The following is a 25,150-nucleotide window of genomic DNA, read 5'->3' as shown; positions in this document are numbered from 1 at the left end:
TGGGTGTGCATTAGGAGATATTAGCCAATTAGATTCTGCTTTATGTGCATTCTCATTCCTCACAGCTCCTTCAGTGAACAGAAATGTTAGCTGGCAGCATGAGTCACCCATTTCAGACTTTTAAATAAGATGGGCAGGAAATGTAGGAAAAGCGGTGTATAATAGCTGTTGGATTACAAATTCTTCCACATGTATACTTTACATTATATTCAGGAGTACTAGCTAAGAACTTTTTATAGCAGTCTGAAATCTATTTACTATTGTGCAGGGAAAGATAAACATCAAATTAATTTTGGAGAGTTTATCAGTCAGATGTACAGTAAATCTGTAGCAGTGGTAAATCTCTATTAATCAGCTGGCAGGCCATTCATTGGATGCATGGATCTGTACTGTACCAAGCCACACATAAACAATTAGAAGGCATGCTGCTTGCTAGTTTTCTAAACCTGCTTAAGGCCAAAAGCACTAGAAGAGCTTCTGCAGCGCTTGGCGATCCCGGTGATTGACAAAGCACTATACCAGTGAATCCCTATGTGGGTGGTCCCACCGGCAGAGTGCTCATTGTGAAGCGATTGCTAAACGCTGCTGGCAGCATTTGGGGAGCCCAGCATATGGAGGTACGCTCCATCACAGTAGACATACAAATGATGACATCTGAAAACTAAAATAATACTTTATCCCCTTTATTTTCATTACAATACTAATATTTATAAAATGTTATGTAATTGGTATAACATTTTTTTTTTTTTTTAATTCTGGTCCCCTTTAATGCATTTTCAGCCATTGACACTGCTTGTCTATCTTTATTAAAAACACTACTGGATTCTACAATATAGGAACCTGCCCAACAGTGCATTATACCTGCATTATACCAAGCCTTTATCCAAGAAAATACAGGTGTCACGTTTCACACACATATTAGCGGAAATGATTTTAGGGTCTTTGTTTGAAAGGGCAATGAACGAGAAACAAGCAAATATTTTCCAGTTTTCTGAGCTGCTGTTGCTAACCGGTTGCTAAGGAATGCAGTAAGCCATACCTTGTTGAAATCATCTGTATGCATTCATACCTATAACAATGACTCTAAAACACTATAGAATAAAATCATGCGAGACAGTTTACCAAACATGTCATTCCATGTCTTATTTGATCAACAGCTCTAATATTATATAAATATAGCAGCCATTATGATGCTTCCTTCACATTTACTAGAGTGCAAAAAAAAAAAAAAAAAACAACAACCTTGGCAGATGCTGCAGGTCTCCCCATTTTATATGGATTTTCCTCAGTAATGTTGTTCTGTAATTATTTCCCAGCTGTTCTATGTAGGCAGCCTGCACAATGTCTATAGTAAAAATAAGCCACTGGGGATCTATCACTTGTAAAATTATACTAAGGTGTGAGAGAGAGAAATGTGTTACATGTCTAGAGAAACAAGAGTCCAGCTCAATACTACATATCCCACTGGGCTAGACATAGAAAGCAATCACTTTGTTCTGTGAAAATTGCTTCAAGCTCGGTTTACAAGTCTGACTGCCTATTACAATGTGAAATTATTAAACCCTACGTAACAAGACTGAAAAAGGAGATCAACAATCAATGCTGAGTGAATTTTCACCTGATCGATGAAAAAAAAGTAATTGAAGCCTTGTAACACAATGCCTCGTGTAGGAATATACAGTCATGTAAATTAGCAAGATACAGGAAACACTGCACTACTGTACATTTCAGAGGAACTGCATTGCAGCCAATGTTATTGTATGGTTATGATACCTTTTTATCTGAGGTGATGAGCCTGAAAGCTTCTGTTACTTGCTGGACGGTAGCACCACCACCAACATCTAAGAAATTTGCTGGAGTTCCGCCATGAAGCTTTATAATGTCCATTGTTGCCATTGCCAGGCCAGCACCATTCACTGTGAAAAAAGATTAAATTATAGTGGTCAGAATACAAAATGTAAAGTTTCCACCTCAGTACCTTAAAGTTTACCCAGCCTAAGCTCATGCCTGCACAGTAAGCTGGAGTTGCTCAAGTGGCTCCGTTCTAATGCCCAGGAGCGGTCACACGTTTGTCAAAAGAGGAGTGTGGCCCCGTTCAGATGGAGGGTCCCGGGCAGCGGTGGAAGATCAGAGGACACTGTGGGAAGCCTCTGGAGGATCCAAAGTCTTCCTTCTCTTTAGGCAAGTATGTGTCTCAGGCTCAGGTTCTCTTTAAAGCGGATCCGAGATGAAAAACTAACTATAACAAGTAACTTGTCTATATATCTTATCTAAAGTTTAGATAGTTTACACACATCTAGATGCAAACAGCTTCAAAAGTTTATGATTATTTATTCCTGTGATACAATGAGTGCAGCCATGTTCTGTTTGTCACAGGCTAAGAGCTGGAGATGCTATTAGCTTGCCTGTGTGTAAGTTCAGTCTCCTCTCCTCCTCCCTCCACCCCTCAGCCTCTGAAATCAATGGCTGGTAATCTCCTCCTCCTGCCCAGACTGAGCTCCCATAAGCCCTTACTACAGTGCCAAGGCACAAAAGGAGCTGTGGCGAGAGCTTGTTTAGTTTATAGGGAATTAGAGTATTAAAACAAAAAAAAGTATTTGGCTTGAGGAATGCCCTATAAACTATACAAAATGAACACAATTATGCAATGAGTAAAAGTTTATCTCGGATCCACATTAAAGGCTGCGTACAATTACAACTATTGCTGGCATTAGGAACTAGTAACAGCTGCAGCAGATATTCAGGAGAAAGTACTTTTGCTTCATTCATTGAACAAAAGTCATGCCATAAGGATCTATTTCTCTATGGCCAAGTAGTAACAAACTTGATTGAAAATCTCACATATCTGTGAGCACAAACTGAGTCAGATGATACAACCATTGGGTTTTTAGAACTGTCAATATTGTAAGTAAAGTGCCCCATTAGAGAGAGAGAGAGAGAGAGAGAGAGAGAGAGAGAGAGAGAGAGAGAGAGAGAGAGAGAGAGAGAGAGAGAGAGAGAGAGAGAGAGAGAGAGAGAGAGAGAGAGAGAGAGACATGGGGGATGCAATGTTAATATCATTACAAACAATACCAGTTGCCTGGCTGTCCTGCTGATCTTTGTGGCTTCACTAGTGTCTGAAGCACACATCAGAAACAATCACATGGCCAGTGTGGTAAAGTCGGAGCGCCTGATCTGCACTGTCCTCCTGAGTCTGTGGCTGAAGCCTAAAAACTTTCAAGTGGACTCTTAAAAAGGACCTATTCAGATAAGTATTTAATCTCTTAGTCCTTCTACAGGGACACATCCATATCTGCACCAGATGTCAAAGACACCTGCTAGCCCCTATTTCCCCATACAAGACACAGACAAGACACCGAACATTTATATTGCGCTTTTCTCCTGGCAGACTCAAAGCGCCAGAGCTGCAGCCACTAGGACAAGCTCTACAGGCAGTAGCAGTGTTAGGGAGTCTTGCCCAAGGTCTCCTACTGAATAGGTGCTGGCTTACTAAACAAGAAGAGCCGAGATTCAAACCCAGGTCACCTGTGTCAGAGGCAAAGCCCTTAACCACTACACTATCTAGCCACATACCTAGCATCTCCACATCTCCCCTCTAGACTAAGTTTACAAGGCCATGGTTTCTCCACTTAGTGATTCTCTCAGTGGAATTGGTTTTTTTAAATGATCAAGCACCTGTATTGCTGAATATTTTACAATGTATTGTCTATGCAAATGTAGGTATTCTATCCTCAGTTTAATGGTATTTTATGGAAATTGTGTTTTGCTTAACCTTTTGGGGACCGCTGATAGTAAATCCTATGCTGCACTTGTGGCTGTCTAAACCTGATGTGGCGTAGGATTTACGCCACCTGCCATTTCCGCTCTCGACACGATCGTGCACACCAGAGAGGGGAGTTTAACCACTTCCCGACCGCCCACTACACAGGGGCGGCGGGGAAGTGGAGCCCTGCAGGACGGCCTCACCCACAGAGGCGGCGGTCCATTTAAGGGCATGGGCGGAGCGATCGCGTCATCCGTGACGCGATCCTCCGCCGGCGCCTGTCACCGCTCGCTCGCCGCAACATCCCGCCGGCTATACGGAAGCGCCGGCGGGATGTTAACCCCGCGATCGCCGCATACAAAGTGTATAATACACTTTGTAATGTTTACAAAGTGTATTATACAGGCTGCCTCCTGCCCTGGTGGTCCCAGTGTCCGAGGGACCACCAGGGCAGGCTGCAGCCACCCTAGTCTGCACCCAAGCACACTGATTTCTCCCCCCCCTGCCCCAGATCGCCCACAGCACCCATCAGACCCCCCCCCCTGCCCACCCCCCAGACCCCTGTTTGCACCCAATCACCCCCCTAATCACCCATCAATCACTCCCTGTCACTATCTGTCAACGCTATTTTTTTTTTATCCCCCCCCCCTGCTCCCTGCCCCCTCCTGATCACCCCCCACCCCTCAGATTCTCCCCAGACCACCCCCCCCCCAGACCACCCCCCCCTGTTTACTGTATGCATCTATCCCCCTGATCACCTGTCAATCACCCGTCAATCACCCATCAATCACCCGTCAATCACCCCCTGTCACTGCCACCCATCAATCAGCCCCTAACCTGCCCCTTGCGGGCAATCTGATCACCCCCCCACACCAATAGATCCGCCCACAGATCCGACATCAGATCACCTCCCAAATCCATTGTTTACATCTATTCTCTCCTCTAAACACCCACTAATTACCCATCAATCACCCATCAATCACCCCCTATCACCACTTGTCACTTTTACCTATCAGATCAGACCCTAATCTGCCCCTTGCGGGCACCCAATCACCCGCCCACACGCTCAGATTGCCCTCTGACCCCCCCTTATCAATTCACCAGTGCATTAATTACATCTGTTCTTCCCTGTAATAACCCACTGATCACCTGTCAATCACCTGCCACCCATCAATCACCCCCTGTCACTGCCACCCATCAATCAGCCCCTAACCTGCCCCTTGCGGGCAATCTGATCACCCACCCACACCATTAGATCGCCCGCAAACCCGCCGTCAGATTACCTCCCAAATGTATCGTTTACATCTGTTATCTTCTCTAAACACCCACTAATTACCCATCAATCACCCCCTATCACCACCTGTCACTGTTACCTATCAGATCAGACCCTAATCTGCCCCTTGCGGGCACCCAATCACCCGCCCACACGCTCAGATTGCCCTCAGACCCCCCCCCCCCTTATCAATTCGCCAGTGCATTAATTACATCTGTCCTTCCCTGTAATAACCCACTGATCACCTGTCAATCACCTGCCAATCACCTATCACCCATCAATCACCCCCTGTCACTGCCACCCAACAATCAGCCCCTAACCTGCCCCTTGCGGGCAATCTGATCACCCACCCACACCAATAGATCGCCCGCAGATCCGACATCAGATCACCACCCAAGCGCAGTGTTTCCATCTATTCTCTCCTCTAAACACCCACTAATTACCCATCAATCACCCATCAATCACTCCCTATCACCACCTGTCACTGTTACCTATCAGATCAGACCCTAATCTGCCCCTTGCGGGCACCCAATCGACCGCCTACACGCTCAGATTGCCCTCAGACCCCCCCTTATCAATTCGCCAGTGCAATATTTACATCTGTTCTCCCCTGTAATAACCCACTGATTACCTGTCAATCACCTATCAATCACCCATCAATCACCCCCTGTCACTGCCACCCATCAATCACCCCCTGTCACTGCCACCCATCAATCACCCCCTAACCTGCCCCTTGCGGGCAAACTGATCACCCACCCACACCAATAGATCGCCCGCAGATCCGACATCAGATCAACCCCAAACGCAGTGTTTCCATCTATTCTCTACCCTAAACACCCACTAATTACCCATCAATCACCCCCTGTCACTGCTACCTATCAGATTAGACCCCTATCTGCCCCTAGGGCACTCAATCACCCGCCCACACCCTCAGAATGCCCTCAGACCCCAGCCCTGATCACCTCGCCAGTGCATTGCTTGCATCCATTCCCCCCTCTAATCACACCTTGAGACACCCATCAATCACCTCCTGTCACCCCCTAGCACACCTACCCATCAGATCAGGCCCCAATTTGCCCCGTGTGGGCTCCTGATCACTCGGCCAAACCCTCAGACCCCCTTCCGATCACCTCCCCAGTGCATGGATTGCATCTATTTTCCCCTCTAACCACCCCCTGAGACACCCATCAATCACCTCCTGTCACCCCCCTAGCACTCCTATCCATCAGATCAGGCCCAATACAACCTGTCATCTAAAAGGCCACCCTGCTTATGACCGGTTCCACAAAATTCGCCCCCTCATAGACCACCTGTCATCAAAATTTGCAGATGCTTATACCCCTGAACAGTCATTTTGAGACATTTGGTTTCCAGACTACTCACGGTTTTGGGCCTGTAAAATGCCAGGGCGGTATAGGAACCCCACAAGTGACCCCATTTTAGAAAAAAAAGACACCCCAAGGTATTATGTTAGGTGTATGACGAGTTCATAGAAGATTTAATTTTTTGTCAAAAGTTAGCGGAAATTAATTTTTATTGGTTTTTTTTCACAAAGTGTCATTTTTCACTAACTTGTGACAAAAAATAAAATCTTCTATGAACTCGCCATACACCTAACGGAATACCTTGGGGTGTCTTCTTTCTAAAATGGGGTCACTTGTGGGGTTCCTATACTGCCCTGGCATTTTAGGGGCCCTAAACCGCGAGGAGTAGTCTAGAAAACAAATGCTTCAAAATGACCTGTGAATAGGACGTTGGGCCCCTTAGCGCACCTAGGCTGCAAAAAAGTGTCACACATGTGGTACCGCCGTACTCAGGAAAAGTAGTAGAATGTGTTTTGGGGTGTATTTTTACACATACCCATGCTGGGTGGGAGAAATTTCTATGTAAATGGACAATTGTGTGTAAAAAAATCAAACAATTGTCATTTACAGAGATATTTCTCCCACTTAGCATGGGTATGTGTAAAAATACACCCCAAAACGCATTATACTACTTCTCCTGAGTACAGCGGTACCACATGTGTGGCACTTTTTTACACCCTAAGTACGCTAAGGGGCCCAAAGTCCAATGAGTACCTTTAGGATTTCACAGGTCATTTTGCGACATTTGGTTTCAAGACTACTCCTCACGGTTTAGGGCCCCTAAAATGCCAGGGCAGTATAGGAACCCCACAAATGACCCCATTCTAGAAAGAAGACACCCAAAGGTATTCCGTACGGAGTATGGTGAGTTCATAGAAGATTTTATTTTTTGTCACAAGTTAGCGGAAAATGACACTTTGTGAAAAAAAACTATTAAAATCAATTTCCGCTAACTTGTGACAAAAAAATAAAAACTTCTATGAACTCACCATACTCCTAACGGAATACCTTGGGGTGTCTTCTTTCTAAAATGGGGTCATTAGTGGGGTTCCTATACTGCCCTGGCATTTTAGGGGCCCTAAACCGTGAGGAGTAGTCTTGAAACAAAAATGACCTGTGAAATCCTAAAGGTACTCATTGGACTTTGGGCCCCTTAGTGCAGTTAGGGTGCAAAAAAGTGCCACACATGTGGTATCGCCGTACTCGGGAGAAGTAGTACAATGTGTTTTGGGGTGTATTTTTACACATACCCATGCTGGGTGGGAGAAATACCTCTGTAAATGACAATCTTTTGATTTTTTTACACACAATTGTCCATTTACAGAGGTATTTCTCCCACCCAGCATGGGTATGTGTAAAAATACACCCCAAAACACATTGTACTACTTCTCCCGAGTATGGCGATACCACATGTGTGGCACTTTTTTGCACCCTAACTGCGCTAAAGGGCCCAAAGTCCAATGAGTACCTTTAGGATTTCACAGGTCATTTTGAGAAATTTCGTTTCAAGACTACTCCTCACGGTTTAGGGCCCCTAAAATGCCAGGGCAGTATAGGAACCCCACAAATGACCCCATTTTAGAAAGAAGACACCCCAAGGTATTCCGTTAGGAGTATGGTGAGTTCATAGAAGATTTTATTTTTTGTCAAAAGTTAGCGGAAATTGATTTTAATTGTGTTTTTTCACAAAGTGTCATTTTCCGCTAACTTGTGACAAAAAATAAAATCTTCTATGAACTCGCCATACTACTAACGGAATACCTTGGGGTGTCTTCTTTCTAAAATGGGGTCATTTGTGGGGTTCCTATACTGCCCTGGCATTTTAGGGGCCCTAAACCGTGAGGAGTAGTCTTGAAACGAAATTTCTCAAAATGACCTGTGAAATCCTAAAGGTACTCATTGGACTTTGGGCCCTTTAGCGCAGTTAGGGTGCAAAAAAGTGCCACACATGTGGTATCGCCGTACTCAGGAGAAGTAGTATAATGTGTTTTGTGGTGTATTTTTACACATACCCATGCTGAGTGGGAGAAATATCTCTGTAAATGGACAATTGTGTGTAAAAAAAATTAACAAATTGTCATTTACAGAGATATTTCTCCCACCCAGCATGGGTATGTGTAAAAATACACCCCAAAACACATTATACTACTTCTCCTGAGTACGGCAATACCACATGTGTGGCACTTTTTTGCAGCCTAACTGCGCTAAGGGGTCCAAAGTCCAATGAGCACCTTTAGGCTTTACAGGGGTGCTTACAATTTAGCACCCCCCAAAATGTCAGGACAGTAAACACACCCCACAAATGATCCCATTTTGGAAAGTAGACCCTTCAAGGTATTCAGAGAGGGGCATGGTGAGTCCGTGGCAGATTTCATTTTTTTTTGTCGCAAGTTAGAAGAAATGGAAACTTTTTTTTTTTTTTTTTTTCTCACAAAGTGTCATTTTCCGCTTACTTGTGACAAAAAATAATATCTTCTATGAACTCACTATGCCTCTCAGTGAATACTTTGGGATGTCTTCTTTCCAAAATGGGGTCATTTGGGGGGTATTTATACTATCCTGGAATTCTAGCCCCTCATGAAACATGACAGGGGGTCAGAAAAGTCAGAGATGCTTGAAAATGGGAAAATTCACTTTTGGCACCATAGTTTGTAAACGCTATAACTTTTACCCAAACCAATAAATATACACTGAATGGGTTTTTTTTTATCAAAAACATGTTTGTCCACATTTTTCGCGCTGCATGTATACAGAAATTTTACTTTATTTGAAAAATGTCAGCACAGAAAGTTAAAAAAATCATTTTTTTGCCAAAATTCATGTCTTTTTTGATGAATATAATAAAAAGTAAAAATCGCAGGAGCAATCAAATAGCATCAAAAGAAAGCTTTATTAGTGACAAGAAAAGGAGCCAAAATTCATTTAGGTGGTAGGTTGTATGAGCGAGCAATAAACCGTGAAAGCTGCAGTGGTCTGAATGGAAAAAAAGTGGCCGGTCCTTAAGGGGTAGAAAGCCCTAGGTCCTCAAGTGGTTAAGCTGTCATAACAGCTGACATCTCCCCTCAGTGCTCAGGAGCCATCCCGATTGGCTCCTGATCACGTGATCAATACGATCGCCGGAGGATCGTAGTGATCACTGTTGGCAGCGGCGGTCTGAGGCGAAGAAGAGGACAAGGACTCACCTTCCTGATGTTCCCCCGGCGATCGTTGCTCCCCTCCGCACTGGCCGGCATCCCCGCTTGCTCTGGGTTAAGTGTCGGGTCACAGCTTGATGACACCATCAAGCCAGGACCCGGAACTTAACGGCAGTGCGAGCGGGGATGCGGGGCAGAGCGGAGGGGGCTAAAGCTGCTCATAGCTGGAGCCTTAGAGGTGAGTAAAGGCTGCTGGCAATACGGGGGACACCAGGCCACACTGGGGACACCATGCCCAGCTGACTGTCCCCCTAAATGTGCCCACCCCGCATGTAAAATGGCCTGGTCCTTAAGGGGGGAGTTAGGCAGCCAGTCCCCAAAGGGTTAATATCTGCTCAAATATGGTAGGTTGTACAAAATTCGTAATATTTTTTTTAACCATACATTTTCTGCTCTCAAAAAATATATGGGTTGTGGGCGTTAATAACATTTTATAGATGTAATTTGCATAGGATTAATGTCAATGAAAAATGAAAGACATTCTTGGCAGGAAAAGGCTCAAATGCCAAACATAAAAAAAAAAATTAATAAAAGGAAAAGAAAACAGAGGAAAAAAAAGTCATAAAAAAGGATACAGATGGAACCTAGATATAAAGCTGTGTTTTTATGATATAAAGAGGAAATAACTGTGCCCACTCCAAGTATTTAGTATTCTGTAAATACTGGCATTGATAAGCTTATTAGCAGTGTGAGATAAGTTATCAGTATCATAAAAGCCATATGCAGTCTCACATTTTCTATATCTCCCACCATAATAATGAAATAATTATCACTTTACAAGCAACATAATATTTTAAACATGATTATAGTAGAGATAAGAAGGAAAATCTTGAATACATTTGTGGATGACACTGGAATAGTAACACTTGTATATACTAATAATCATATTAGAGCAAAAATAAGCTAGTGGATCAATGTGATTTATCACACAGATTACACAGTGCCTGCAGACAGAATGTGTTTCGCACATAGTGTACAAACAGGAAACACAGCTGATTATGGAGAGAATTTCCGAAAGTAAAACTATGCCTGTGCAGTCTTTATCCTAGATTTTATTATCTTAAAGCTAAATTCTAGGTAGAGATCTAAATATTCATGAGAAAAACAGAAGTCTATTTCTCACTACTGCCATCACAACACTTCAGTTACAAAACAAAGGTTGTGTTAAAACAGCATGATGTTGTTTAGCAACAGAGAAGCTTGGAGATGTTGCTAAGCACTGTCACGCTCCTTGAGTGCCTCTTTCCCAGCCTCTCCACAAGCGAATGAAAAATGAACAGGATTTAGCAGATGTTCTCAAACGGCAAGGTTGAATGGTGAATCACACTGGTATTTACACTGAGGCACAGGAAGAAGGTTATCCACCACTATGGGAGCAATAATGTTGTAATACAACACAGAGCCACTACCACTGTCAGTTCTAAAGACAAAAACATAATATATACAGTATATAGGGCAGATTTTTCAGACAGATTCAATTACCAACCATCCAGATTTTAATGACAGATTCTATTACCTACCATAATGGTCAATTACAGAGTCGGGACAAGGTTCTCCAGCATCCAAGGCCGAGACAAGTGCGCCCCTCCATCACTCCCACCCCAGCCATCACACACTGATTGCTATTGAGCTAAGATGCGCCCGAGGGCTGCCAACCCCCCTCCCTAACCTTAATCTCTAGTTATCTGGCTTGCAGTCACTGTCATGTATACTGTCATGCATACCCTTTTCTTATTTCTTGCTGCTTCAAATTTCTTGCTGCTTCAAACACAACAGTGGAATGATAGGTGAGGAAGTTGTGTGCCCCTCCTACACTGTGCCCTGAGGCTGGAGCTTCTACCGCCTCTGCCTGGGCAAGAATGATATGGAAAATGGGATTTTCACACATTATATTTAAACCAAAGACAACTGTAGAAACAATAAGGGTTGGGTAGGTTTTTAATGATATGCTTATGCCAGACTATTATTCTGCTCTAATCTAGGCAGCTCCCATTATCATTCCATACTGCCTGTTACAAAGAAAAAAACAGCATGCAGCAGCCATTTTAAAGATGGTGGCTGGATATTTCTCACTAAACCCAAATAAATGGAAGAATTAGAGTCCCAAACATAAGTGGGACAGCACAAGTTTGGCCTGCATACTTGGAATTATGCTTCAGGCAGGGAACACACTTGAGGCAGGGAACACACTTGTCTTTCAGTTTTCTGCGCGCGTTTTCCTGCATACTTTTTCTGCACACCAAGTGTGTCTCTATGCAGGAAAACGCGCGTGTTTTTTCATAGCAGCTGATGTAATTGATACAAAAAACTGACAAAATGTGCAGAGTCATGATGCAGAATGTCAGTTTTTTTTCTGCGCGCGAACAAAATATTAAGGCAGGGAACACACTTGCAGGGCTGTTTTCCCCTGCATTTCCCAGGTTTCCGTCGGGTTTTGCGGTCGCGTCTAACGCGTGCGTTTTTCCGTGTGCGTTTCCGTGTTTATGCGATCGCATGGCATGTAGTGCCAAGCAATGTGCGGGAAAAAGCAGAAAACTGTGCGGGTACAAAACGCGGAAAAAACGCGAACGCAAACACGCACAAATGCATGCGGCGCAGCGTTTCCTGAGCTAGGCTATTCATTTCAATAATGTGTATAGTACCTCAGCGCAAAAAGGGGTGTGGAACTTGCCCCGGGCTATGCAAGCCCACTCGAGATGTAAGCAGATGACAGTACAGTACCTTAATAGAGGTTACATCTAGCTGCCCAAATACTTGCTGTAATCCCGATCTCTGTATTTCAAGTAATCCTGATATCACAGCGGCGGGGGATAAGAGCTAGCTCGCTCTACCACTTCCTATTTCCGGTCCGTCAAGCCCTACTGCCAGTAGGGTGCGTGCTGCAATGTAGTTCCGTGCGCCAATAAAATCGCACCGGACAGCCTAAAAAAGAGATAGGTAACATATAGTGAAGAGAGTAGCGAAATGAGTGGCCACCGCTTAGGAATCACTTACTAGAAGCAGAGCTTGTTTATTGCACGTAATAAAACACATAGACTCCTCTCCCGACTCGAGTTTCGGCTGTATGCCTTCCTCAGGGGGAGGAAGGCATACAGCCGAAACTCGAGTCGGGAGAGGAGTCTACGTGTTTTATTACGTGCAATAAACAAGCTCTGCTTCTAGTAAGTGATTCCTAAGCGGTGGCCACTCATTTCGCTACTCTCTTCACTATATGTTACCTATCTCTTTTTTAGGCTGTCCGGTGCGATTTTATTGGCGCACGGAACTACATTGCAGCACGCACCCTACTGGCAGTAGGGCTTGACGGACCGGAAATAGGAAGTGGTAGAGCGAGCTAGCTCTTATCCCCCGCCGCTGTGATATCAGGATTACTTGAAATACAGAGATCGGGATTACAGCAAGTATTTGGGCAGCTAGATGTAACCTCTATTAAGGTACTGTACTGTCATCTGCTTACATCTCGAGTGGGCTTGCATAGCCCGGGGCAAGTTCCACACCCCTTTTTGCGCTGAGGTACTATGCACATTTTCTCCTTCATCATTGGGTCTGAGCCGACCCCACCTCTAGCAGCAACACATTCATCTACACAAGCGCAAACTTTTTCCTTTTTTATTAATTTCAATAGCCTTTAAAATCGTGCGCGTTTTGCCGTTCGTGGCAAAAGGCGCAAAAACGCATGTAGTGTGTTCCCTGCCTGAGTGTGTACTAGCCCATTGATTAACATGAGTTCTCAGTTTTTCTGTGCAGAAAACGCGTACGAAAACAGTCAAGTGTGTTCCCTGCCTAACTGTTTTCGTACGCGTTTTCTGCACAGAAAAACTGAGAACTCATGTTAATCAATGGGCTAGTACACACTTAATATTTTGTTCGCGCGCAGAAAAAAAACTGACATTCTGCATCATGACTCTGCACATTTTGTCATTTCTTTGTATCAATTACATCAGCTGCTATGAAAAAACGCGCGCGTTTTCCTGCATAGAGACACACTTAGTGTGCAGAAAAAGTATGCAGGAAAACGCGCGCAGAAAACTGAAAGTCAAGTGTGTTCCCTGCCTCAAAGTGAAATGAGCAGCATTCTTTTTTTAAATGAACCTCCCTATATGGGAGGTTTGTAATTGCATGCGGTTGGGGGGGAAGGGGGTTGGGGTGAAAACAACTACTTGCTTTTGGGGATGTGCTGGCTCCTGTGGCCTCATCAGCACAGTGATTGCCATCTCCTCTGCTCATATCACAGTTTCAATCTCATGGCACATCCCCGAAGATGTAGCCCATAGATGTAAGAACAAAGTTCAGAGGTATACCACACACAAGCACTACTGCCTCACACGGTTCTTTTCACTGCATGCTGATGATAATTCATCTGTCACTTATTGTCCTCTCTACACAGAAAAGAACATGCAGCTCAGTTGTGGTAGAGCAGCGTGTCTTTGAGATACTTGTTTGGAAAACCTATCACCAACTACAAACAACAACAATCACTACACTATTACTGTGCATGAGGCTTTGGTGACTTCACTGATCTTTGGTGATTGGGTAGGTTGGAATCTCAGTGATGGTAATGGTCTCAAGTAAACTGAAGTTTGAAATGTTCCAAATATTCTAAGTGATGTCCCTGGCCTCTGTTGAATGGAGAGATTAAGTTCTAAGTGACATCTCTGGTTGACGGTTAATGAATGAATGGGTGGTACTTTAATAATGAAATTTGTCTTCTGCAAAATAATAAAGATTACATTTTTGAGCAAATGACACAAAATGTAGCCAAATGTTTACCAAGAAGTTATAGATGCAGTCGACATTTTAGTTAACAAAAAAAAAAAAGCCTTACATGCCACCATCGCTCCCTCTTAAAAAAAAAAAAAACAACAAAAAACACAATTCAGTCTTTTCAGCACTGCTCAGAAGTGCCTAAGGGCTCTTAAAGCGGATCCGAGATGAAAAACTAACTATAACAAGTAACTTGTCTATATATGTTACCTAAAGTTTAGATGGTTTACACAGCAAATCTAGCTGCAAACAGTTTTAATAGAATATGATTATTTATTCCTGTGATACAATGACAGCGGCCATGTTGTTTGTAAACATTACACAGAGGCAGGCTTATCTGTATCTTGAGCCATCAGCCTAATCCCCTCTCCTCCTCCCTCCTCCCCTCTGCCTCTGAAATCAATGGTTAGTAACACCTCCCCCTGCTCCTGCCTAGACTGAGCTCCCATGAGCCCTTGCTACTGCCTTGGCTCTCTGAAAACCTGTGGGCGTGGCTTTTTTAGTTTATAGGGAATTAGAGTATTAAAACAAAAACAAAAAAGTATTTGGCTTGAGGAATGCCCTATAAACAATTAGAAAAGGAACACAATTATGCAATCTGTAAAAGTTCACCTCAGATCCACTTTAAGATCTACAAATGTTTGTGCCTGCTGATCAGACCGACCACCAAGTTTCACAGTATACTCTTATAAACAAGTGCAAGCTTTTAACATATGGAAAACAAGTCTCCATATCTTGTTTTATTAGAGAAGTGTGTTCGCATCACACTGCTTCAAAAAAAGAATAGATTTTGCTTTGTGCTAACAGGTAGTTAAAAAAAAACTAAATCATTACGGTTACTTATTTTATATGAAAACATTCATACATCAGGCATAGATGCAGCCCCTATTAGAGGTTGCATATGATAACTCCTGCCCTCCTTCAATTATCTTGGGTTGTATATATTGAGAGGCAGGTGAATTTCCAACCTACTGTTGGTTGATAAATGTCAAAAAGTGTAAATAATAGAATACTGAACAGTTGCACAATCAGTTTGATTTAATCATCACTTATACAATAGAATTTCTTTATGGTAAACTTCAAGGGACCTGACCTGACCAAGTAGTTTACTACATCTGAAGTGCCTATATAAGAATTTGTCATGCATTGTACATTTAGGGCTGATTCACTCTACAAGAGCTTTCTAAGCGCTAGTGATTTTGAAAAGCTCTTGCTAACGCAATGCTATAGGGGATTTTTTACAAAATCACATCACTCCAGTAAGAACACACACATAGTAACATCAGCAAGAGCTTTTAAAGTCACAAAGTGCTTAGAAAAGCTCTTGTAGTGAGAATTAGCCCTTATAGAGATACATGGCTAAGACATGGGCACTGAGTTTACTCTAGCTGGAAGTTTACTATATCAGAGCTTCCTATAATGAGGTTACCCATCATCAAACTGAAAGCAAAGACATACAAGTGTATCTGGTATAATTATATGATCTCTGAATGTGTTGAAATATAAAAAGGAAGGCTTCTTTTGCCGAACAGGAGTCTCAGTAAACATGTACTATGACCTGCAACTCCTCAACCCCTGTTTACAAATAATTCAATATAGGACAACAGGTAATTCTGCTCACAATTCAAGAAGGCTGCCAAACTACATCACTGCATTTGCTTCAATGAGTAATCTATCAAAAAACCATAGCAAAGAAATGAACAGCGCTACTTAAAAACAGATGATTTTTAAGTAGCGCTGTTCATTTCTTTGCTATGTTTGATTTAATTCTGGCCAGCTGCTCCCACTTGTTAGTTTTTCTTTGGTGTATATGCAGAGCCTCTGTTTGGGTTCAAGGTGCGTTTGTAGTCTCTGGGGGGGCTCAGCACATCTCTGAGCTGAGGCCATTCAGAGGCGGCCTGGTGATGCGCTGATCCCACTTTTTCTGCGCAATTCTTAATTTTACTGGTAGCGCGCCCAGGCTATGCATATGCATAGGTAGGATTTAGGTAGTGTTAGGTCCCCTCCCATGGAGGAAAGACTTCTTCGACAGTGGGAGGGACGAGTACCTAACAAATTGCATGCAAGCTGTTAGTGGAAACTAACATCCTCCAAGTGGTAGACAGGTTGTATGTGTGCTCATTGTGTATTTGTTTCCCATGAGTGGGGTCTGCACTTTTTTGCAGGTAAGCATTCATCTGTTTTTAAGTAGCGCTGTTCATTTCTTTGCTATGTTTGATTTAATTCTGGCCAGCTGCTCCCACTTGTTAGTTTTTCTTTGGTGTATATGCAGAGCCTCTGTTTGGGTTCAAGGTGCGTTTGTAGTCTCTGGGGGGGCTCAGCACATCTCTGAGCTGAGGCCATTCAGAGGCGGCCTGGTGATGCGCTGATCCCACTTTTTCTGCGCAATTCTTAATTTTACTGGTAGCGCGCCCAGGCTATGCATATGCATAGGTAGGATTTAGGTAGTGTTAGGTCCCCTCCCATGGAGGAAAGACTTCTTCGACAGTGGGAGGGACGAGTACCTAACAAATTGCATGCAAGCTGTTAGTGGAAACTAACATCCTCCAAGTGGTAGACAGGTTGTATGTGTGCTCATTGTGTATTTGTTTCCCATGAGTGGGGTCTGCACTTTTTTGCAGGTAAGCATTCATCTGTTTTTAAGTAGCGCTGTTCATTTCTTTGCTATGTTTGATTTAATTCTGGTCAGCTGCTCCCACTTGTTAGTTTTTCTTTGGTGTATATGCAGAGCCTCTGTTTGGGTTCAAGGTGCGTTTGTAGTCTCTGGGGGGGCTCAGCGCATCTCTGAGCTGAGGCCATTCAGAGGCGGCCTGGTGATGCGCTGATCCCACTTTTTCTGCGCTATCAAAAAAGCATAGTGGCCATAGTAGAGTACGGGAAGGATATGAAATTCACATCACTCTACTTTTACAAACTATACATTTTTTTTAAGGACTGAAGCTCTCTATTGTAAAGCATTTAGAACTAAGGACACTGAATTCAAAAGCAATCAAGCTGTGACTAAACAGAACTGAGATGTAACATGAGGACAGTTACAGCTGCTACACAACAAAGGAATATGCACATTATGTGAAACACTAGAAGAACGTTTAGCCTACCGAGACACCCGATATTGCCATCCAAACCTATGTAGTTAAGGTCAGCTGTCGCTGCTTGCTGGTCTCTCTCGTCTTCCTGTGACCAATCTCGCAGTCCAAAGATTGCCTTTTGACGGTATGCTGCGTTGGTGTCAAAATTTATCTTTGCATCCATGCACATAACTGGTGAAAACAAAAACATTACATTAGAAAAGCATTCTTTAAGCCTCTTATTAGTCACACAGCCTTACCAGACTGAGGCCCGGTTCACATTAGCGTTGAGCGGAACGGAAGCGGAACGTATACTGTACAAACGGTCCGGAATACGAACGGATCCAATGTTAACCAATGGATCCGTTCACATCCATCCGCTTGTACGGATCCATTGTCCATTCCAATCTGCTATTTTTCCAGACCGTTGTGCCCAGCGGAACGGAAACGGAAGGTTTTGCAGCTGCATAGGAACAAATAGAAAACTGACAGTTTCAGCACATTGGCTGTAAAAACTGACAGTTTTTACCTGATCCTGCTGGCCGGATCTGTACGTCCGGCTCCGCAAAAACCGCTAATGTGAACCGCGCCAACGATGGCAGCTTCCTGAGTCACCTCCCCACTACCAGCCTATTAGTTCACATATGCCCTGCATGGAAAAAAAATAATAAAATAAAACACGACAGTGCAGAAATATTTTTAGCTATCCTAGAGCCATGAATCGGGAATACTTAAAGACTCCCAATAACAAAAACACAGTTCTCATCATGTCCTAGTGCTGTAAAATAAGAGGACAATACAGAGGATAATAAAGCTAATAATCAGAGCTCAGTGACTGACTGAGCATACTAATACAACAAATTCAGGGTAAACAATCATAAACAATTCACAGCTGTGCTTCAAAAACAAAAATTACTGATTTCATTATTGTAGAGCTTATTACCGGGTATATATAAAGAGATACAGGAAATGCCATATTACATATAGTTGTAAAACTACATGGTAAAGATTGAAAATGTCTTAAAATTATTTGAAGGGGCTTTGCTGCTGAACTAGAAAATTGTATGAAAGCGGTTATGTATTCAGTCGTGAAACAATGCAATCACACTAATTGGGGTTAAAACACTAAATATTGGTAATACTGATGTGCACACATAGCGCAGGGCAATATTACCCTAACTTCCGCCTGCAAGTACCGCGCGTTATGCAATTAGTGTGACCCGTGGTACTCAAGCAGTGCAACCGTTGCTACTATAATGCGCATTACTAATGAGCGTTACTGCAGCAACAGTCACGCTACTTGAGTACTACGGGTCACACTAACTGCGCAAGTGTAGGCGGAAGTTAGGGTAATATTGCTTTGTGTTATGTGTGCATGGCAGTATTACCAATGTTTAGAGAATCAACCCCATTATATTACAGTTACTGTGTTTTAGTAAGTTAGTTACTGCTCCTGAATAGTGTGTTGAAACAAGTAAGGCCAGGTGCCCACTACAGATCGCAATTGCTCAGCATTTTTTGCTAGTGTTTTGTACAGCAATTTCCATTGCTTTTTGTAGCGATTTTATTTTCATTCTAGCAATTGTAGGTTTTTTGTTTTTTTGATTCAGGTAGTACAATTGCTGTAAAAATTACTTTTATTCAGTGATTTTGCAGCATCCCTTTCTTTTGTATTGGAGGGCAATCGCTCCAAAAATGCCACAGGACCCATGATTGCAATTTCCCTAATCGCAATCATTCCTGTGAGTTTTCCTCCATTGAGTTTAATAACTGCTTTTGGAATCACTAGCGATCGCTGGGATCTCAAAGCTATGCTAAAATGACTAAGGGCCATAGCCGTTAATGTTAACTCCAGCTCTTTCCAAACGGCACAGACCCTCACATTATTCATTATTTCATTCTTTGACAGGTTTTTATAAAAGTTTGTGTTTCCATCTAGCAGACATCACCTAATTTACTGTCCAAATCACTACAATCACTACTGGTAGCACATACTGCATAAAAAAAAAAAAAAAAAAAAAAAAAAAAAATAAAATGAGTCTCTTGCCCCTCCTCACTCCTAAAGAAAAAAAAAAAAGCATTCAGTCGCAGGGATGCGGCGTTTTAGTTAGGGCAGTGATGTAAAAGATATTTTTTCAATTAAATGTGAATTTTATGTCGCTTCAGTGTCTCTAAGTGTAGAGTACAATAATAGTGATAGTAATAAAGAGACATAAAAAAAAGGAAAACATGTTTAGTATACTCCTTTTAAGTCTGCAGTAAGCAGTTTTCAATGAAGCATACGAACAGAACATGACTATGGTATCGACCGCCCCTAGCCAGACTTCTGCCAAAACATAGTTTAAAATGTCACAAGAGGTAAACCACATTTGTAAATTTTGACATAAAGGACAACCTGCAAGAAACATCAATGGAGAAGCAGAAGCTAGAATATCAATGAAAACTATGTTTACAAAAGAAAACATGGATGGAAGAAGAGACACAGCAGTAACTAGACTTACTGAAAACTAAACTTTCATTTTAGAAATTCACAGAATAATGTAAGGTTAGACTCACTTATGGAATTAATGTGTGAATCTTAACTGGGAAGAATTTTTTTAACTTTCTTATTGGTTCCATGTAAAAGCATATAGGCTCCTCAAGACACTTGCGCAAGGTGATGTGTATCCAGCAAGGAACAGCGACGTCACCGACGCTTGTTGGATACACATCGCATTGTGCGAGTGTCTTGAGGAGCCTGACTCCCCTTCTTCTACTTAACCTTTAGGGGACCTCTGTAGGAAAATCCTACGCCGCACTTGTGGCTGTCTAAGCCTGATGTGGCACAGGATATACGCCACCTGCTATTTTCGCTCCCTACGCGATCGTGCACACCCGAGAGGGGAGATTAAGCTGTCATGACAGCTGACATCTCCACTAAGTGATCAGGAGCCATCGCGATTGGCACGTGATTACTACGATTGCCGGCAGACCATAGTGGTCACTATCAGAGCAGCGGCGGTAGGAGGGGAAGAAGAGGATCCACTCACCTTCCTGACGTTCCCACAGTGATCGTTGCTCCCCTCCGCTCTGACTTAAGTGTCGGGTCCCAGTTTGATGACGTCATCAAGCTGCAACCCGGAGCTTAAAGTGAACCTCCAGACTAAAAATCTACTCAGCAGAACTGAAAAGGCTTAGTGTTTCTTTAACAGTTTCACAGCATCAGAACTTGGTTTTAATTATAGAAGTCTCATTTCTAGCTGCATTTTTAGCTAAGCTTCGCCCCATCAAAAAACTGCCCTGGCTTTTTTCCCCTGATGCTGTGCAAAGCATGATGGGATTTCCTATGTTATTCACGTTGCCTAGTAACTGGAAGGGGTGATCAGGGCACAGGACAGTTGGAACTGAGTCTCATGCTCCCTGTCACCTTCTTTCAACCAAAAAGATGGCTGCCCTTATAAAATCACAAACATTTGCCTGTTCTTTTAAAACAGGGTGGGTAAGAGATTATATTACCTATCTATTTCAATTAACATAACTAATTTAACTTAATGACAATAGGTTTGTTTAGGCTGAAGTTCCTCTTTAACGGCAGTGTGACTGAGGATGCCAGCCAGTACGGCTAGAGCTGCTAATCGCTGGAGGTAAATAAAGGCTGCTGGCATCTCGGGGAACCCCTGGCCACACAGGGGACAACATGCACAGCTAGCCCTACCAGGGATCCAGCTGCCTGGCCCCCCCCAAATGCAACCCCTGCCGCATGTAAAATGGCCTGGTCTTTAAGGGGGGTTAGGAAGCCGGCACCAAAGGATTAAATAGAAGTTTTCACACAGCTGCGTGCCTGTGAGCAAATCTTGCCTTGATAAAGGGGCTCTACGCAGCTCTGAAATGTTGGCCCTATGCTTTTACAGGGAACCAATAAGATATTGCTTTGGATGTGCCAGCTCTTTACCCGTTTTCAATATTGCATAGAGGGAATCATCCCTCTTTTCTAGCTGCAGCACTCCCTCCACAGGTTACATCCTTTAGTGTGTGCGAGACAACACTACAATTCTTTTTTTTTTTTAACTTCCTGACCCAGTGAACAGTTCAGGGCCACTTACACGGTACATACATTTTCTCATTGTTTTGCATCTTTTGTTTCTATTCAGTTATACTGTATGCACATGCTTTTGTTGGCGGACAGACCTTTTTAAAGTACAGAATACTGTATATTGGCGGCACTCATGCTGGACTTGCCTCACTAGTGTATTATGTTCTACAGCATTATCGTATTCACACACAATGCTACATTATGGTTTTACCCTCATATCACCTCACTTGTTTGTGGGATGACATGCTATTTAAAGATACTAATTTTAAGGAGGAGATTAAAACACAACCGAGGTGACATGTGACATGATGAGATAGACATGTGTATGTATAGTGCCAAGCACACAAATAACTAGGATGTGTTCCTTTTTTTCTTTCTCTGCCTGAAACAGTAATCATCAGGGCCCATATGCAATTAACGTCTTCTCCTGAGTTTTCTCCTAGGTGGTAATTTTTAAACTTGTCAATAAAATGCCTTTTAAGGCACCAGAAAGCAAAAACATTATTAAAAAATAATTTTGTTAGTACTTTTTCACCTACTTTTGGCACTTTTTTTTTTGTTGAAAAGTGCTGAAAAGTTATTTAAAGTTAGGAATTAAAAATTATCTCCTTGGTAAAAACTCAGGTGAAAAAGAGAATTGCATATGGGACCAGGTATGCAAGTGACAGTTTCTAATCGGGTCAGGACCGGGTTGGATTGGGTCAGACTATAGCATAATCCTCACTGATGAGTAATTAAAGCCATAAAAATTTCCCTGTCAGTAAATGGCTTCCTGGAGCAGGAAACAGATAAAAAGAGTCAATAATTTATAGATCTGAGCTCTAGCATAAGTCAATGAAGATGTCATTAAGCAGAGTCAATGAAACATTAAAAATGTAAAAACTTAATTTAAATGTAAAATAAAACTGTGTGATATAAAAAAAAAGTAATTTTTAGGATAAAGAGGATAGATACAATTGTTTTTCTCCTCATCGGTTTATTTTCCCCTCGGATGTCCTTTAACCACTTCGCATCCAGATGTTGTTTCCCACTTATGGACCAGAGCAGTTTTGACATTTTAGCTATGTCCCTATTTAATCAGCAATAATGTTATCCCTACTTATGACACCTAAATGAAATATATATTCTTTTTTTCAAGACTAACTAGGCTTTCATTGTATTCATTTTCCCTCAAACAATTTCATTTTTTAGGCATTTTAATAGGAAAAAAAAGGAGGAAAAAAAATAGAAAAAACACATTAGTTCTCAGTTTTACCAACTCCAGTTTAACCACTTCAGCCCGAGAGCAATTTTCACATATAGGCACTGGTCCCATTCATTCGCCAATAACTTTGTTAACTACTTATCACACCTAAATGATCTATACATTGTTTTTTTCAGGACAAATTCGGCTTTTAGTGTGTGTTAATTTTGATTAGTAAGGGCTCTTTCACATCAGAGCTTGCGTTGGAGAACGCTCAATGCATACGTTTTGTTGTGTGCGTTTTAATGTGTTTTGATATGTGTTGCACTGCAGTAAGTGTGCGTTTTTAGTGCGTTTTCAATGCGTTACAGCACATAGGAAAACGCAGGTAATTTTTTTCTTTTTTAGTTTTCAACTTTCTACATTGTTCCTCTGTTGCATTCTGGGACTGATTGCCTGCGTTGACGTTTTAAAAATGCGCATAGCGTGCGGTTTACATTGACTAACATTGTAACACGTAAAGCTAGCGTCGGCCGAAAAACTGCGCCTGGGTGCATCGTAACGCAACGCACAAAAACGCTGCGTTATATATGAAAACTAAAATGAAAGTCTATGGACTTTCATTTTACCTTGGGTAACGCAAACTTTACCCGTTGCGTTGAAACGCAGAAAATCTGCCCTGATGTAAAAGAGCCCTAATCACCTTATTTTCTATGCATTTTAAAGGGAAAATAAGGGAAAAAAATGAACTATTTCTCCATTTACATCCATTATAGTTTTACATTAAACAGTGCAGACTATAAGTTAAACCCACTAATTTTATTTGCTCATCCATTTGCAACATTTAGATTATGTTCCTAGCACAACGTATGGTGACAAGGTTGTATTTTAAAATAAAGGTGTCTTTTCTGTTTTTGCTTCTTCATTGTACACTATTGATGACTACACCTTATTTTCAAAAATAATAGTAATATACCCTCATGCCATACAAATTTAAAAAGCCAGGTTCCTAAGGTAACAATATATGTTTTTTTCTTTTATATTCTATCACTTTGTTTTAATTTTACAAGTCTTTTATTTTGGTACAAAATATGCAAAATTTAATTTCTTCTGATTCAGTTTGTGACTAAAAAGAATACAGGAGGACATGCGCCTCAACCCTCTCTTTAAACTCTATTCTGCTATTCTATTCTATCACCGTTAAAATGATACCACATATGTCTCTTGTAGTGTTGCTAAAACTTTCCCAAGTTTGATCATAATTTTGAAAATGACTTTTTATGTTTGATTGAGTTTGTCCCTACCTATACACCAAAATGTATTCTACATCTCGTCACGGTTAAAATGATACCACATGTGCCTCATTTAGTAACAAACTGTGGTGGTGCAATCTCCACAACTACACTGGACAAATATATTCATCCAGTTGTCTTTAAAGGAGTTATCAGGAGAAAAAAAGAAAAACTAGCTTTACTCACCTGGGTCTTTCTCCAGCCCCTTGCAGCCAACTGTTCCACGCTGTCACCTCCTCTCCCCGCCGCTGTCCCAGTCTCGTAGATGAGTAATCAGGCCAACCCCGAAGTCGGCCGTACTGCGGCTGCGCGAAGCGCCGCTGTCAATCATGACCACGTGGGCCGCGGCGAACTGCGCAGAACTACGGCGCCTGTGCAGTTCACCGCGGCCCACGTGGCCGTGATTGACAGTGGCGCTTCGCGCAGCCGCAGTAAGGGCGACCCTGCGATCGGCCTGAATACCGCTCTACGAGACCGGGACAGAGGCGGGTAGCGGAGCGGAGGTGACAGCGTGGGACAGTCGGCTGCAAGGGGGTGGAGAAAGCCCCAGTTGAGTAAAGCTAATTTTTCTTTTTTCCCCTGATAACTCCTTTAAGTGGTTAAAAATAAAAGGTGCTATTGCAAATAAAAAACACAAATTTTGTTTGGCTATTTCTACTGTTTATCACAAAACTTAAATTACGTTCCTGTCACAATTTACGGTGAAGATATTGGATTCTGAAATATTGCTACAGTGTGGATTTTTCACTATGAACTAAGAAAATAAAAGTATTTTTAATGATAAAAATCAATCTTATTAGCTCAGGGAACATATATTCGAGTTCACCAATTAGTGCTGCAGCAAATAATGCCAAAGGTTTTGCACAAAAGCAAACCCAATCGTGCTCAGCTGTGCTTCAGCTACATGACTTATATCTACATCCTTGTGGCTTAGATGAAGTCACAGAGGACGTAGATATACTGTAGTGGTGGAAAAAGTGGTTAAAGATAGATTAAGAGAATAAATAAAAATAAAAAATTAAGAAATGAAGTCGCCCAATGTGCTTATTATTTTAAACAAATCTACAAGTAAGCTATAAGTTTTGCATGTTGTATATTGTACTGTATTATGTAAAATGTCCAAAAATAAGCATTTGGTCTCTTTAGTACTTGACGCAATCCCACATACCTATCAATC

General features: G+C 42.2%; 1 protein-coding gene across 5 annotated transcripts in view; it reads right to left on the bottom strand.

Moving 5' to 3' along the window:
* Positions 1 to 25,150, bottom strand: part of SUCLA2 (succinate-CoA ligase ADP-forming subunit beta) — a 599,900-nt gene that overhangs the window by 422,924 nt on the left and 151,826 nt on the right. For all 5 annotated transcript variants that reach the window (XR_011026128.1, XR_011026129.1, XM_068267735.1 and 2 more), the window contains exons 7-8: positions 17,457 to 17,618; positions 1,774 to 1,916 (exon numbers count right to left, since the gene is read on the bottom strand). Coding sequence is in view for 3 of the 5 variants with exons in the window: in XM_068267735.1 (XP_068123836.1) it covers positions 1,774 to 1,916; positions 17,457 to 17,618 (305 nt within the window). In the remaining 2 variants the exon portion in view is untranslated. The remainder of the gene's footprint in view (positions 1 to 1,773; positions 1,917 to 17,456; positions 17,619 to 25,150) is intronic.

The sequence above is a fragment of the Hyperolius riggenbachi genome, chromosome 2 (assembly GCF_040937935.1).
Source record: "Hyperolius riggenbachi isolate aHypRig1 chromosome 2, aHypRig1.pri, whole genome shotgun sequence".
Classification (NCBI taxonomy): Eukaryota; Metazoa; Chordata; class Amphibia; order Anura; family Hyperoliidae; genus Hyperolius; species Hyperolius riggenbachi.
This window is presented reverse-complemented; position numbering and strand designations above follow the sequence as displayed.